The 17,726-nt window shown below is 34.1% G+C and overlaps 1 protein-coding gene across 2 annotated transcripts; it reads right to left on the bottom strand.

The window, feature by feature from the left end:
• Positions 1-89: 89 nt before the first annotated feature.
• On the bottom strand, positions 90-17,172 carry LOC145626882 (uncharacterized). Of its 2 annotated transcripts, XM_081679346.1 has the most exons (13): positions 16,826-17,172; positions 15,630-15,746; positions 14,130-14,197; positions 13,821-13,926; positions 10,677-10,748; positions 10,075-10,134; positions 9,859-9,988; positions 9,580-9,770; positions 9,231-9,415; positions 9,026-9,153; positions 4,147-4,412; positions 1,778-2,018; positions 90-948 (listed from the first exon to the last, which is right to left on the bottom strand). In XM_081679346.1, exons 1-13 carry the CDS (start codon positions 17,090-17,092, stop codon positions 275-277), a joined length of 2,505 nt encoding a protein of 834 aa, XP_081535472.1. In that variant the 5' UTR covers positions 17,093-17,172; the 3' UTR covers positions 90-274. The 2 variants fall into 2 exon arrangements, with proteins under 2 accessions (XP_081535472.1, XP_081535473.1); XM_081679347.1 differs by lacking the exon at positions 16,826-17,172 and having other exon boundaries at positions 95-948; positions 13,821-13,963; positions 15,630-15,689.
• Between the last annotated feature and the right edge of the window lie 554 nt (positions 17,173-17,726).

Genomic DNA, 17,726 nt, shown 5'->3' with positions numbered 1-17,726 from the left:
GGCCTAAAATCTAGAAGAAGGGTTGTAATTATCAGTTGAATCAACCATAAACACATTATATTATGACTTGTATTGTTCAATTAAAAAATATATGTGTTAATCTAGATCGATCTAGTAAAGGAATATTCAAGACTAAATAAAATAGGGCCTTAAAACAAATAAAGGTACATGCATACATCTAATTGTTCTCACCAAAAATATATATTTCTATTTTTTCAAAAAATTCATTGAGTGTTCTACAAGGAAAATGAGTTTCATAGTTACTAAGAATTTTCTACTCATAATCTGAATCTGAATCTGGATCTGCATCAATGATATCTGGAAATGAATCAGATAAATCATCATCCTTCTCTATCATTGGCATCTCTATCATTGGCATCTTCAATTTGTTATCCGGAGCAGCAGCAACTACATATTCTACTTCTGTTGTAGAAGTTATAGTAACATGAGAACTGCTCACTGGTAAGACAACAGGGTTGTTATCACAGATAGATGCTAGAGATGATTTATTACTCTCTTCACGATGTTGCACATCTACCATTTTTCTGTCAAAAGAAAATTTTACTTTACTGGCAAGGTTTGCTGGTTTTGAACCGTCATCTCTCTCCATTGGCATCACGTTATCAGGTAAACCAATAACAACATTGGACTCTTCATGATTCTGATATCTGGTAACATCTAGTGAATTCTCATCGAATTGCATATCTTTGTGAACTCCACGAGCAGGAACGCCTGATTCAAGATTTTCTTCCTTGTACATTTCATACAGAAAGTTTTGAGGTTGCTTGTCTGTAGGAACACCAAAATCTGTCCTCCCAAAAGAATAGCTACTGCCATTTGACAATGGCACATCTATTAGAGGAAGTGCCCTAGGATGTATAAGCACTTCTAAGGCAACAAGAGCTTGAGAACAAAATTCAGCAACCTTGGTTCCAGAATTTTGCTTACCTGTTGAAACAAATTACAACCAAAAAACAATTACATGTATTTAAATTTATGACATTCAGACCCTTGCTCATGTTGGCTATGCAGGCAAATCCAAAACATGTTAGACTAGTGATGAAATTTACAGAAATAAAGAATTTTAAGAGCAAAATATTGAGACGGACACCAGACATGGAAGAGTACTGCACATTAAAGGCAAACATACAGAAGATGGAGATCAATGTTTAAAGACAATAGATACTACTTCCTCCGTTAATTGTTAATTGCAATAAAGGGGTGTGCACGGAACCCAACGTAAAATTTCTTAATCATGATTATTGAAAAGTAAGGGCATGTACTTGATATTAATCCACAAAAACAACCACCACAATTGATCCACCACCCACGCAAACCACCACCACGAACCACCAACCCACAAAACCACCTCTGATCCCAAGAAGCACTTGCACACCCCCCCCCCCCACAACCCAGATCTGAAATTGAATAATTAAAAGGTCGTCTTCTTCTACAATTGATGCGAATGGTTGAAGGAGGAGAGAAATATAATAAGGAAATGAGAGAGAAAGATAATGGGGAATGGGGATGAATCTGATTTTAATTATGTTAAATTAGGATTATAATGATTCGTAATTATGTATAGTATTATGTGTTAATAATTTTTAAGTGAGGATATTTTGGTCATTTCGATAAAGAAAACTTGCCAAAAAATGAAAGAATTTTTTTTGTTGCAATTAAAGCTTAGCATTCAAATATAGTAATTGTTGCAATTAACAATTAACGGAGGAAGTATCCTGAGATATATGCACAAGACATGCACACCTACATGAATTACCTTTATGGAATATCTCAAGACCCTTAGATAGATACGGTGGTCGATAACCGGCAGGGGAAAGAATAGAAGCCAAAAGTGCATGCAATGCCACAAGCTGGAAATCCTCCCAGACTGCCCTTGTTTCCTTACAATGGAAAGGCTTTTCATCATGGATCCATCCCCCTTTACAAGCATTTGTCGCAACTTCTATCATAAGATCATCAATTCTCCTGCGCCAGCTATCACAACTCAAAGCACCACCCTGCAAGACAAACAACACTTCATGTAATTTAGATGAGATATAATCAATTTCCAGCAAATACATTTCAGGAAACAAAATTCTCAAGATAGTATTAGAGCATCAGTGCACACAATTCAAGAAACAAAAGTCACAAGATCGAGCATGACCGAGAGCCAACCTTACACTGCAGAAACAGCTGACCATTTTTCTCCACCACACAAATTTTTTATCATACACATTATATAGAACAATTAACTAGCATGATTTGTTGTGGCCTAATAAATTAAATTTCACCTAAAGGAACTTTTTTTCATATCCATGTAAAAGTGGCAATCAGAATGTATTGGCATGTACCATTTTGCAAGTTGCTATTTAGAAAGAACTTCAATGACAAGAACAGGACCTAGAAATCTCATCAAGAAGGTTAGAAGAAAGTCACAATGTCCAACTTACATCTTGCAGGCTTTTTGTAATAAGGAATATAAAACAGCCTAAAATAAAGGATGGAAAGAGGCTGAATTGCAATCATTTGAAGGATAGTTCTGTTGGCAACTTGTAGAGCACAGAGAAAGAAAGAAACCAGTTAATTTGTCAGAGCAGAGCTTGCTGATGTGATACATGTCGAATTCAAATTCCATTGTTAAGGGAAAAGTAGAAAAGGCATCTAAATAAAATTCCAAATGCATTTAATTTTGTAAATAAACCTGCTACATTACAGCCTCAGCCTATGTCCTTAAGTGCATTAGTGACACTCCCTTAGTGTCCTTTTAATACCCTTCCATGCCAAAAGATGGCCCCATTTCCTTGCTTGCTAACAAGACAAAAGTACCAACCCACTCAATTCAAGCCTTCAAATTTTGAAAGGAGAGGAATGTGCCAAATAAAAAGGGACAAAGGGTAAACACATCTTCATAAAGCATCCAGATAATCATTACTACACAAAACACTATAAATAGATAAATCATGCAGGGAAAGAGAGAAGGCAAAGGGAAAAATGGGCAATGGGCAAACACATCTTTATAAAACATTTAAATAAACATTACTGCACAGAAAATACCACAAATAGATACATCATGCAGCAAAAGGACGAAGGCAAGGAGAAAAAATGGAGAAAGGATGGTCCTGCCAAATTATCCATGAAACCAATGTCACTCCTATTGCCTACTCTGCACTTGATGGGGAGAAGGAAAAGCAATGCTATTTTCATGAACTTCACGAAAAAGAAAATAAGCATAGAGACTCAAGTAATCACTAACATAGTAACACCATTTACCATGCTGCCTTGTCTAAAACCTCCTCAAGTTCTTATGGACAGGGTCTTGGTTGTTCCTATTCTTCCTACTTTATGTTGGCCACTATTTACCTCTTACATAAAGATAAGCTTCTAATTATAGGAATCCAAAATGTTTAGGCCTAAGTTAGCTTCTCTCTCCAGCCCTCCTCCGTCTTCAGTCAGATGGAAGTACCATCTCTAAGGTAAGGACTTATGGTCAGTTAAAGCATCACCTTCAGACACATGGACCAAGAGGTTACATGTAAATTGGTAACAGAGAGGCTAATATTTTGCTTCCTCAAATTTTGCTATTTTGCTTGAATTCTCTTCATGCAGTTCTTCCAAAAATATAGCCTCTATTGGAAGATATAATCACCAGCGAAAAACCAAAAATACTGATTTTTTGGCACGCCTATTAATTTGAAAAATTACCCCTCCCCGCTTGGAACCATGTGTAATGGAGATTTACCACATAATTCTTTACTACATGGCAATCTTTATCTTTCCATTACATTCAACATCAGGCTAGATTTAAGATATGCATCCTCTTATTCTCCATGATCAGCTTGGAATGAAAAAAAACCCTCTCGTACAAGATTCAAGTGCACACCATAATCATCCCGCCATCCATTCTACATAGCTAAAGGTATATCATTTAGGTATCTGAAAAGAGATTTTTGAAAATAATTGTTTTAAAAAAAAAAATAATAATTAGAAAAAAAAAAAAAAAAATTACCCCAAGGACAAATCATCATTGTAATTAATTAAAACTACACTGTATTTGGCAGAAACGACCAGAGGACCATCAATTACACCAACAACTACCAATTAGCGAGGGGAGAAAAGAAAACCACACAATTTGGTAGCAGCACATACCATCACTACAAGAGCCTCTAGTGTTTCTAATGCAGCTTTTTTCAAAGCAATTGATGCTTGGCGGTCTTTTGGTTCTGAACATAACAAAGGCTGCTGTTCTACCAATGGCCCAGTTAAAGCTCCATGCTTTCTCTTCTTCTGGAGAGGCTGTGATACTTTAACATGTGACTGCTCATCCAAGGATCCAACATCATCGATAGTATCAGCAAACTTCAAATCAATAAATATATTGTCGATCACTTCCTCAGAGATGTACAGTGCCATTCCTGATTATTAAATAAAATTTAGTCAAACAATAATCAATACTCATCAGAAATATAAAAACGTATTTAAGAGGTAAACAGCTTAAGAAGCAGCAGCAAGATCAACATCAACATAATCCTAATATCACTTAAAATGGATCTCACCCATACAGTGTATTGGAGGTTAAATGCATACAGTCTTAGCCTTGCAAAACAGAGAGGTTGTTTAGGGTATATCCTCTTCTGCTACTTCACACTAGAAAAGACATGATGACAGTTTATAAAGCCATTTTGATTAAGTCCATTATAATCCATAGCCCATTGTAAATAACACTAAAAATCAATAAGAAATACCAGCCTAACAAACATGATATTATCCAAATTCTACCTTGATTCCACTCCCCAAAGAGGTTGACTAAGAAATCCTCTACAAAGTCAGCATGGAAAGAAAATGGATAAAGAAAAACTCAGCATATTGAGTGTACCTCATTCTACAATAAGTAGTATAAGCAAGGTTATTAAAATCGGGATTCTAATTTGAATCGGAAGGGCCTCTCAGAATCAAATCGTAATATTGAACCGTAGAATCTACGAACATGTATAATCAAGACGTCATATCCAAATTTAATTGAAAATATTCAAATTTTAAGTTTAAAACCTAATTATTAATAGAAATAGTTGTTTTTAACTAAGCAACCAATAATTGACAATATATACTTATAAATAATGTTGTAGGCATGTTTTAAACTTGTAAGGTTTTCGCTAGTTAAGAGAAATATGTAGAATTGGGTAGAATCGTAAATCGAATCGTATGACATACGTAAATCGTAAAATCGTAAGATTCTAAGATTTAAATCGGGATTTTAATAACAATTAGTATAACTTTGAATGTCCCCATAGCTAGACTTAAAAATTTGTTCCTCATCCACATAAGATACATTATTGGAAATAAAACTAAAACAAGTAAAATTGAAAAATAAAGACAAAAAAGCTTCTGCAAATTTAAAGTTCCAAACTGCTTTATAACCAAATATTAATACAAAATTTGACATTCAACATCAATAAGCTCAAGAGAAGCCTACCAAGTCAACTTCGGTTGGCATATATGCCATTAACCAGTGGTATTAGGCGAGGTAACACATAAAACAGGTTTCAGAGGAACAGAGATTAAATAGTAGAATCTCCAAGTTTATAAGCTGACACTGGCTCAAGGATGCAATAAATTATTAACGTCTTCTTTGGTAATATTACTGGGATGAAACCCACACATTTTGCTTTGATATTAGACTGACAAACATATACACAGCCACCCCGATTGGCTAACTCTTTGTGGGACTAAAATAGTGTTGAAGCTAATCCATTCATTATAAATTTATAATTAGAACTCAAAAAGTCAACGAAATATCCACAACACTCGCTAAAATGCAGTTATGGCAACACACCTCTTCCTTATTAAAGATAACATAAGGTATCGTAATAATAAAAAACCACATCAATAAAATTTAAGCAATCATTTCGGATAACCAATTTGGTTTTATGCCCGGTACATCTACTATGGAAGCAATCCGTTTGATAAGAGAAATGATGGAGTTTTATAGGGTAAAGAAGGACCTTCATATGGTTTTTATTGATTTAGAGAAGGCATATGACAAGGTGCCAAGAGGGTGGCAATGTTGAAGAAAGGTATCCCACGAGGTACGTGGATCTAGTAAAGGCATGGTAAAGGTATGTATTGGGATGTGTCAACAAATGTGATGACATGTGGAGGGTTGACAGAAGATTTTCCTATTACCACTGGATAGCACCAAGGGTCAACATTAAGCCCATTTCTTTTTGCAATGGTTCTAGATTAAGTAACAAGGCCAATTATAGATGAGGTTCCATGGTGTATATTATTTGCGGATGATATCGTTTTGGTGGATGAAACTACAAATAAGGTTAACGTCAAATTAGAGAAATGGAGGTAAAGGTTGGAATCTAGATGGTTTAAGCTAAGTCGGATAAGCTGAATATTTGGTATGCCGCTTAGGTGCACAAAGGGGGACAAGTGATGATGTAGTAAGTTTGGACGCAAAGAATTTGACCATGAGTTAGTGTTACAGTGTTTCAGAATCTTGGGTGAAGAATGGTGACATTAATCAAGATGTGGCCCACGGGATTAAGTCGAGGTGGCTGAAATGGAGAGCGGCCAAAGAGTGTTATACGACTGAAGCATTCCTTAACAGTTGAAGGGGAAATTCTATAGGACTACCATAAGTCCAATGTTCTTTATGGTACAGAATGTTTGGCTTCTTACAAGGAGCACATAAAAAAGATAAAGGTTACAGAAATTCGCATTTTAAGATGGATGCGCATGAACACTCTAAGAGATAAAATCAAAAATGAAGTTATTCGCAAGAAAGTGAGTGTTGCAAGCATAGTAGATAAACTACTACGCGTTGGTTTGGGCATGTAAGATAGAGACATCAAGATGCACCGATACAAGAGTGGAAGAGTGGGATCATAAAAAGGTTACACGAGGTATAAGGAAACCGAAAAGGAGTTGGTTGGAAGGATTTAAGAAGTATGTAAAGCATATGGATTTGCATGAGAATGAGGTATTTAATCGTAAGAGATGAAGAGGAAGACTTTTGTGGATGACTATATGGAGTAACCATTTTTGGTTCACGTAACCGACCCCGCATATGGGATTAAGGCTTTGATTGATTGAATAAAATTTAAGCAAGGATTGGTTGAGGGCTAATCAAACAAAATAGGCCAAAATTCCAAACATGTGTCACAAACAACTAGCTAAGAGTAAAATGCCAAACTAAAGCATCAATCTCCTCATTTTTTGGCATTAAAACTTTGATTAAATGATAAATTGAAGCATAAATCTAAGAGTTATTTTGTTAATGGCTAATCAAGCAAAATAGGTCAAAATTCCAAACATGTGTCACAAACAACTAGCTAAGAGTAAAATGCCAAACTAAAGCATCAATCTCCTCATTTTTTGGCATTAAGACTTTGATTAGATGATTGATTGAAGCATAAATCTAAGAGTTATTTTGTTGCTCAATAGCAACTGGAAAGTGCCTAAGGAGAAACAAAAGAAGCAATTGAGGCTTTACGGCCATGGTAACTTTGGTTATATAACTTTGTGGTCCATATCAATCTGAGTGCACTAAAGCACTTCCGTGCGGAACTGTAGTCGTACCCGACTCTTGTTTTCTCCGTCTTTTTTTTATTTGGGGGTCTTTATAAATAACCCCTTGAGCTCATTTGTACGGCAGCCAAGTTTTTAGAGCTTTCTCTTAGTTTGTAATTGTAGAAACACAAATATTCTCAAATCATTAGTTAGATTTTAATTAACAGCTTGGAAATTTTAATCTCAATCATTGTAGAAGACAAGTTCCACCATTGTTATTCAAGTTAAAGCTTCTAGTAACTTTTTCTCACTCTACTCTTCCATTTTAATTGCTTTGATTGTTAATTATCTTGCTTAATTCTTGTATGCTTAGATTGTTATTTAGCTTAATCCTTAGTTTGAATCTTGTTCATGAGTTACTTGAAATTTTTAATTGCTTTAATCATGGATTGTGAGTAGTCTAATTTTCTAGGGTTTGAGTAAAACCCTCTAGTCACTAATTACTTGTTGCATGTGTTAATTTGGTAATTGTTGGGTGTTAATTAGTTGAGCTTAAGTGGTTTAATTGCTTAGTTCTTGTATATGGCCATTGCTATAACTATTATCCAAGCTTTCTCAACGAAGGATTGAGAGATGAACTTGAGTTAGCTCCCTTATGCTTAATTGGTTATGAGAATAGGAATTTCCAGTCAAGGGAATGTTTTTGTCATCGTGATTATGCTTTAATACTGGTTTTATGCTTTGTAACCACGAGAGTAGGTTGTATTCATGATTCAAGTAATCCATCTAGCTTGAGAGAGTAGTTGGGTGCTTTAGATGACTTCCCCTATATTATTCCCTTAATTTATCATTGTTTGCTACATGCTATTTGTGATTTGTGACGAACTTGAGTGGTATATCCCGAGCCCTAGAACCCTCTAAATATTGTTAATCGCCCCCTAGTATTAGTTGATTTGAATTAGTGCATGTTACATAAAACTAACCCAATATTGACTTCATTTAGCTTATTTAAACGGTAGTATCTCGGTGGTTGATTCAACGCCTCTCTTGGGTTCGACCCTTTCTTACCCTTGTTATTAGCGGGTGAGACCAAGATAGGACTATATCTTTGGTAGGCTCGACGACGGCCTATCAAATTTTGGCGCCGTTTGATTTAGCCCCTCGCTTCATGCTTTCTCGTGAGACCTATCTCCTTCATTCCCTAAAATTATACTGATACTATAATTGATTAAGAATTTAATGATGTGCAAAAAGCATCAACCTTCAAAGTGGCATAGCTTTCATGTATTATCTAAGGATGACAATTGACAAACTAACAGAAACAAAACAGGACTATGATCCAATTCCAGGTCAGCATAGAATGTTTCGAAGTGTAAACATGCTAAGACATTATAAGCATCTCCACCTATATACACTGCATACTTCAACTTAATAGAAGAGGGGGTATGAAAATACTTGCATAAGAAATTAGACAATAATAATATTCAGATTCCAGATACAGAGAACCTACCAGCACCCATGGAGACTAATAAAGCTCTGATTATGGAGTAGACTTTAGTTCTCAGCTCTGGCATGCAGCATGTTTTGAGATATTTCATTAGTAACCAAATAATGTCTGCTGCATGAGGTAAAAGTTGACTGAAAAACAAAATGGCATGAATGAGCAATAACTCCAGCAAAACAAGCATCATAGTGGAACTAACAGCATGTTCTACCTGCGTAACCCCTTAATAACTGCTGCAAGAACCTCCAACATATTTAGGTGTAGAACAGGAAGTTGCAAACATACAAACTCTTGTTGCATTGCAGTTGTAAATGGCTGTAAGGCTTCAGGCAAAGACCCATTGACCATCAACACCCTTCTAATTATGGCCAATAATGGGCATATAGGGACTGTTACCTGTGTTTGATAAAAGAAAAAGGTATTAAAAGTAGTTATTAATAGTCATCCACAATTCTTAGACGAAGTCATTGAAAGTCCTAATCCTTAATGTCTACTGCCACAGAGAGTATATGTTATGTATCTACCAATTTAATTTAAGAAAATAATGACTGCAGAATTACCTGAACAGGATAAGAATTTGTCAGCATCATGCAGCAACACTGCATCAGTGATGTAACAGATGAGATTAGCATTTTTTGAGACCTCTCTCCAGTATTAAATGCTTCTCCTGTCATCATTTTTCCCCCCAAGGTTGGTGGAGGGTCTTTCCCTGGTGGAACCAATAATGTAACAGCCTCCACACGTCTTCTTTCTGCCAGTAACAATGAAGCCGTGATTTAATAAATAAATAAAACAAGTTTTATTTTTTCAAAAAAAAAAAATGCAACTGCTTTTTATACCTTCTTCAAGGCCTTCTAAGCTGTTATTTAGAAGAGCACTCAGAGATAGCAAAACCTTTTGCATCATCAAAGACCAGCTATCCTCGTCTCCTTTTGATTTTGGAAGTGAAGCTAAGCAACAAGATAACTTCTGAATACATGGAAAAAGAAGATAACTGTAACTTAAACCCATACAGGCAAAACTACATTATAATGTTACTGCAGAAAGCCCCACACCTTCAGCACATTGGCATTGCAGTTAGCAGACATGATTTTTGACACAATAATTTCTTCAGCCTGCAAAAGTAGCTAAGATCAGTTACATGTAGCCTACACATAGATCCCAAATATTGTAGATTAATCTGCCAAGTTTATCCAAAGTAGTAAAAACTTGTGTTGAACAATTGCCTATAAATAAAGAGATTATATTCTTCAAAAAAATATTTGTTACAAGAGACATGTCCTTTAATATAAGCAGAGGAGTTGGCAGCCAAACTAAGTTGACTGAACCATCATATCAAGCCAAGCAATAGGTTCCTGCTCTAATATACAGTTCCCCAGCATACTAAAACGACTTTTAAGATAAGGCACAAAGTGCATTAACATGAAGGCTGGCAACTCTTTCATTGAATCTATATGTGTGAATCAATACTTCTCTTCAGATTAAGGGTACTATAAATCTTAACACTTCACAAATCTATGGTGAAGAACGTATTCTATTTCAGGTAGATTCCTGTTAGTGTAGTTGCATAGATTCTAAATGATAGAATTGATGTATGTTTTGGCAGTTAAATATGATATCACTATGAAAAGTAGAATCTCAGAAAAAGTAAGCTCACATTGTCATGATGACGATGAACTGAAGGAGGGAAATAATTTAAGATGGTCAGTAGCAAATGAGCCGCTACATCCTGCAAACAATCATCAAAGAGTTGGAAGTGATTAAATAAGATATAAAGCATAGGCCAAATATTTGACTGACCCACCATCCCAGCCACACAAGCCACTGTTTGTTATAAACTACCTCCATTTTTTACATGTTCTAATTCCTTGGGGATATCTTAGCTTAAGGTATATTACTTTTACTACTTTTTTGGTTCTATATACTTCCTCCGTTTCTTTTTAATTGACACGTTTCTTTAGTCACGTTTGCCAATGCACAACTTCAATTGTTAATATCTTTAATTACCAGAAAAGCAATTATTATAAAGAGTTGATATTTTGAAAAAATATCCCGCGACGAATCTAACAAGACCCCACATGATTATATTTTTCATTGCGTATAAATCACAAAACACGGTCAAAGAGAGGTGTATGAATAGTGTTAAAGTCAAAACGTGTCAACTAAAAAAACGAAGGTAAAAATTATTAAAAAGAAGTTTTAAAAAAAATATATGTATTCAAAAGGAAGGGGGGGGGGGATGTGACTAGTCTACAACTGCAACTAAAACCAAAACAAAAGTCAGCTGATGTCTTCTAACCTCAATATTGGACACATGTCAATAATTCCTTAACTCCTTTCCCTCCAAAAATGCATTCATACCCTTCTTAAAAATAGCTTTACTATTCATAATTAATTACCAAAGTTTAACACTACTCCCTAGAATCAATTACTAGAGATCAGATTAACTACTCCTTATAATTAATTATTATAGTTTCCTACTCCCTAAAAAAAAGGTGTACATTAGCTGTCTTGGATATTAAAGATTATAATCGAACATTAAAACATGGAATTAGAATGAGTCGTATGACAACTTCTATTCCTAATGATCTTAACTAAACTCTTGCCATTTTTTAGCTGCCCAATTGTCTAAAGTTTTCATTTCTAAGTCATATAATACGAAGTATAAGTTTATCATTTAAATTATCTTAACAAATTAAGCAACTTTATTTATTTTTATTTTAACTTCATTTTGTTTTTGTGAAAACCATGCATTGCATGGGGCTTACCTAGTTAATTACATAAACTGAAGGGTATTATCAATAATACATAGAAACAATAGGGGGGAAATAAAAAAAATAACTTCAAAAACTTGGTTGAGGAAGCGAAAGAATTGAGGGTTCTAGTTTCTGGATCAAAAAAGAATAGAGAAGAATAAAAACTAGGAGATAAAAATGAAAAACGTGATAGAGAAAGATAGGAGAAGAGCAGATCAAACTGAAATGAGAGCAGATGGAAATGAAAGGAGAAAACTGACTAGGAAATTTTGACCAAGGACCGGCAATATCTGTCACAGCCATCAACTCGGCCAGTGTTATTACTAACTGATTTGCAGTTCAAATTTTGTTATCAAATTGATGATTATGATTTACTTCCTCCGTTTTCTTTTACTTGCAACACTTCCCTAAAAAGGAAATGTCACAATACTTGCAACACACTATAAAAGGAAAGTTATTTTAGGGAAAAACTATATTATTTCCCTTATTTAAAGCACATGGCCCACTAAATTACACTCCTAAAAACCACTCATCCTATTTTAAAGTTTATTATATCATGTAAACCCCACCTTTCTTAATTACCGTGCTAAAGGGTGAGTTGCATCAAAAGAAAAACGGAGGAAGTACTTCTTCCGTTCCACAAATATTGCAACAATTACCGTTGTAGGAAGTTTCACAAATATTAAAACATTTACCTATTTGCACATGTTTTCTCTCTCTCTCTTTTCATCATATGGGTCCTTATCTTTATTCCTCTCTATCTCTCTGATCTTCGTAAAATATCAACTCCATGTTGCAATATTTACGGAATAGAGGAAGTATAATTGAAATCGATAAGGAACTTTTATTCAAATTGCATTTGAAAAGCATTGGTAAGATGGCAACATTCAGTTTCACATAAATATTCTCTCTTTGAATTTATCTCAGATCAACGCCTTCATGCGCAATCCGACAAAAGACAGCCAAGCATATCACCTTGTGCCTCAACAAAGGTGCATCAAGGCGCACACCTTGGTGTGTTTTGGAAAGCGATTTGTCTTTCACATTGGCAATTTTCTCTAACTGGCACACTATAAAATTACACTTGGTCTGGATTAGCAATCTAAGATAAAATTGAAAAGATGGATAGGTGTTAAAAAAAAAGGTATTTTACCCATTTTGGCTTTTACTATTCACATGTTTCACTTTGATCAATGTTAGTGATCTATACATCAAGAAACACAATCATGTAGAATTTTGTTAGAATTGTCTCAATGCTCTCAAATCTCGACGTATAATTTCTGAAAATCAAGTTCTTTGGGTAAGACTTTTAAAAACAGAGGAAATACATATACTCTCCACAGTAATTAAGAACATTTTGTCAATGAAACTAGTGAGAGACTAATGAATCACATTTCTTCACAAAAGCATAAAAACATATTATTAAAAAAATAATAATAATAATATATAAAAATAAAATAAAAATAAAAAAAAAGACTTGCTAACAAAAATATGCCAAAGGACCGGAGGAAAGGGAAGGGTGATCAAAGGTTTATGAAAGAAACAATCATATCAACCAAACTTCTAAGGTAGTCAGAAATTTTAATTTAGTCTTAGTCTTTGTGCAAGAGTTTAAAAAAAAATAATAAAAAAATAAAAAAAATAAAAATAAAAACTAATTGTCACAAAGGGAATAGTGAATTTTTAGCCCGCTTAAAACATGGCATGAATTATTCTTTAACCTAAAAATCCCCACCCAGTTTACATAAACTTAACCTAAGTAGCTTTCTCCTGCCCTCTTAAGTTATTGTAGGCTGAAGCTCAATTTCTTTAAAAGGAACAATAATGACATTGTCTATAATTCATACTCGACTTCAAAACACGTTTTTAGGCTAATGCAAACACTATACACTCATGGGATTCTAAAGTGACTGATAATACTGTGCTGCCACATTAATTGAGATTGAAATTCTAACATGACAAGTATTACTTCTAATATAACTAGATAAATAAACAAAAAAGGCTGAAGCAACAAAAAAATTAATAGCAGAGGTATAAATACTAACTGACACAGCCTCAGTTACATCCTCACTGAGCATCTTGAGAATTGGCTGGACGAGTTTTCCTGCATAAGAGTTTCCATCCTTCTTTAGGTTTGAGAATCTACCGAGCCTGGTTCAGGACATATAATGGAAGTGTCGTAAGCACACTGCAATTAGAAATTACAAGAAACATTTTTAGATAAAGTAATTAAGCTACTACGAGTTTCTGTTATCAAAATTCAGAAAATTGAATATAAACATATACAATTTTTTTAGAATTATCATGGACAGACAAGCAACAGCACTGATTGGATTAGAACAAGAAATGCCAACCTTGTTAGAAGATCTGACACAGCAGCACAGGAAGATACCTTGACAAATTGCGAAGCTCCGCTAGATGGCTGCTTAAGACATGAGATATAGACATTATGCATTGTATGCAACTGTTTGTCAAATCTACTAAAACGTTAACAGGATAAAGTAAGATAGCTTCATAATGGAACTATCCAACACTAAGTGGCATATCTGTTACTGTGATTAGTTCTTTAACTGTAGACCTGGAATCTTTCAACAACATTGCAGAGCCTTCTGCAGACTATTTGCAAGTTTGAAGCTACAGGAGTACTGGTAGCAAAGATTAAGTCAAATATGGAGGAGATTTTATAAAATTCAAAAATTAACTTTAACCCTTTCAAAGCTATATTTAAAAAAAAAATAAAAAAAAAAAAAAAAAAAAAAGGGGGTCATCTATGGATGGTAATTCACTAGTGATTTTGTCATTTTGAGTTGAGTTAATAATTAAATTTATATTAGGTAGTTCTTTTTCGAGAGACAATTTAGGGGGGTACTCTATACATTCCAAAATACTTGCCTTGCCTTTTTCATCTGTTTACTAATTCGCGCAACACTTTCTATTTTGGCATATGACCAGTAATATTTTCTTGTTTCTCCCTTCCAATAACTCAATTGCATAGATAATTAATTGTTTCACTCTCCCATTAACCTTATGCATTGTTTTCAATTGTTTCTCTCTCTCAACCCAAAAAAAAAAAAAAAAAAAAAAAAAAAAAAAAAAAAGAGAAACACACAGCATTTATTTATTTCCATGCACTACCACAACCCTTCCTAAACCTACGTGCAAGCTCAAGTGTCACAAATATTCAAAATTGGAGGGATTACTTGAAAACTTTCTCAGGCAATACCTAAAAACAGTTCAATTTTTGAGGTCTTTTTTACAAGAAATATTCACATTTCACAAGGAATAACTGTTAGAAAGTGTATGCTTCCTTCATTTTTATATAAAATTGGAGGGATTACTTGAAACCTTTCTTAGGCAATACCTAAAAACAGTTCAATTTTTGAGGTATTTTTACAAGAAATATTCACATTTCACATGGAATAACTGTTAGAAAGTGTATGCTTCCTTCATTTTTATATAAGTACAGCGTTTTAACACTATTCACTTATTAAACCTTGACCATCATTTGTGACTGTTAAGTAAGATAAAACATAGTCATGTGGAGTCTTGTTAGAATCATCTTGATATATAAGTTCAAAATATCAAATTTTAAGAATATTTCCTTGATGACATTTAAAGATATTAATGTTTGAAGTTGTACATTAGCAAGTGTGAAAGTCCAAAACTTGCACTCATTACAAAAACAGAGGAAAAAAATACTATTACTACAGTGGAAATAACGTAGAGGAATACAATGCCTTCAAGATTCATAAAGAAGAAATGCAACAAATTCCTCTCTTATCATCAAAAGGAAGCATGGCCTTAACATCTTTTTGCATATCCTCGTAGATATTATGATAAATTAATTTGTTCACCTGAACATGAGATAGAAGCACATTAAACCAATCTGAGTGTGATTTTAAGAAGCGTGCAGAACTGCATTCCATTGAAGTCACTCCAAGTAAGCACACTCCAGCCCAACATTTATCTGGCTAGAAAAGGAATCTTCAGTCATTCATATGCATTTACTCTCCAAAAAAATTAATAATAATAACAATAAATCAACTCTGGAAGAAAAGTGCATTGGACTGCACATAAAACATCCTAGCATTAACATCAGTGAACCAAGACTACAAGACAAATTATTTTGACAGTGCATAACATTCATATAGAGTAATGCAACACAAACATCAAAAGTTCAAAAGTGTTTGGAAACATTGTTCATGATTCAAGTCTACAGCAGTAAAGTTCTTGATTATGTGTAACTAAACCATTTGTACATGAATAACTAGAACAAAATCAACGATCTTGTTGAATTTTTCTTTTAAAAAAACTGCGAAGCAAAGTCAGGTTTGGCACTTGACAATAACCCTCAACTGATCCAATATCATGTTTTTGCACCGTGATTATGAAAAAAAACCTCATTAGAATATAGACAGGCTACACTTTATACATTGGAGCTCCTCCAATAAAGTACACAAACAGATTTCCTTGAAAGAAAATGGAAATCCATGGAACAAAAAATAATCAACTCGTATTCAAATTCAACAAAACACAATGGAAACCAACTCCGTTGTAGCCCAAATCTTCAAAGCTTTACTTGCGTTAAAACATTCTCTCATTTCTACCAATACAATTTCCTTTACACTCATAGTCAACCAAGCTAATACTCCTCTAATATAAAACTGAAAAAGGTGCAACCCCCACGAACTTCGACTCAAGCAAAATCAGCCGTTAACAGCTCCTTTTCAGAGGTTTCAATTCATTTCAAATGCGCTATGAAAATGCAGAAGAAAAAAAAACAGTCAATTAACTTAGTTTCAACCCAATGAGCTAATTCTCAACATAGAAACACTCAAACAAACCAAGATAATTATAAAATCAAGATTTCAATTTTCACATTATATTTTTAAAAGGTCCCAACATTCAACAACCATAACCAATCCCACTAAACCACTAGCATACGCCGAAAACGTCGTACAAACTACTACTGAAAATATCAATATCAATAACGAATTTTAAACTTTAATCATTGAAATTGAAAAACATTCAAAGTGGGTTATAAATTTACCAAATCACTTCGACAAAGAATCAATATTCGACGAACCCAAGCATCAACAGCAGAGCTCCAGTCAGAAACATGCTTCTGATGAGCAGAAGGAGGAATATCTTCGGAAAGAAGGCTATGGATTTTGAGAGTGGAAATAATGGTAGAGATTTCAGAAGGGTTACGAAGTGGGTGTGTTTCATCGGGAAGTTGGTCTTTGAGGAGAATGCGTAGCAAACGAGGTTTCAAGGCAACGTCGTTGAGGTCTTTGCTGTGGTCGAAGGCCGCCATTAGAGAGTGTGGTGGTTTCACAATGAGGTGAGAGATGAAGGAAATTGGGGTTTTAGGTGGTTTGTTCTTAAACCCTAATCCTTGAGCAAATACAAGTTCATGTTCATCTATTAGATTAACGAAATTTATCAATCATAAGGGTAATGTCGTCTTTCTGATCAATAAACCTAGGGACTAGGGTATTAGGGGTCGTTGCCTCGCACAAGGTAAACAGAATGGAGTAAACAATGGAAATAAAAAATGGGAATGAGGGTCTGTTCTCTTCAGATTATTTTCAGTTTAGTTTAATTCAGTTCAATTCTTAATTTTCAGTCAATCAGAACAGACCCAGAAGAGAATGGAATAAAAAACCATTTGTAATCCCCCGTATTTATAAATGAAATTTTATTTTATTTATAATATCTATTTATATTTTTCGAAATTTAATTTCAAAAGTTTCAAATTATTAATTTGGGTCGAAAATTATTTGAGTACAAATCTATTAACCAGTACTAAAACAAAATATTGCTGATATTTGTGATACTTTTAATTTTGATATTTTTTTTTTTTGTGATATTTCATAAAGAAGCTAAGTAAATTCTTTCAGCAACTTCTTTCAAACAAAAAAAAAATTATTTCAACAACTTTAATCTAG

Source organism: Chenopodium album, chromosome 4 (assembly GCF_948465745.1).
Source record: "Chenopodium album chromosome 4, dcCheAlbu1.1, whole genome shotgun sequence".
Classification (NCBI taxonomy): domain Eukaryota; kingdom Viridiplantae; phylum Streptophyta; class Magnoliopsida; order Caryophyllales; family Amaranthaceae; genus Chenopodium; species Chenopodium album.
This window is presented reverse-complemented; position numbering and strand designations above follow the sequence as displayed.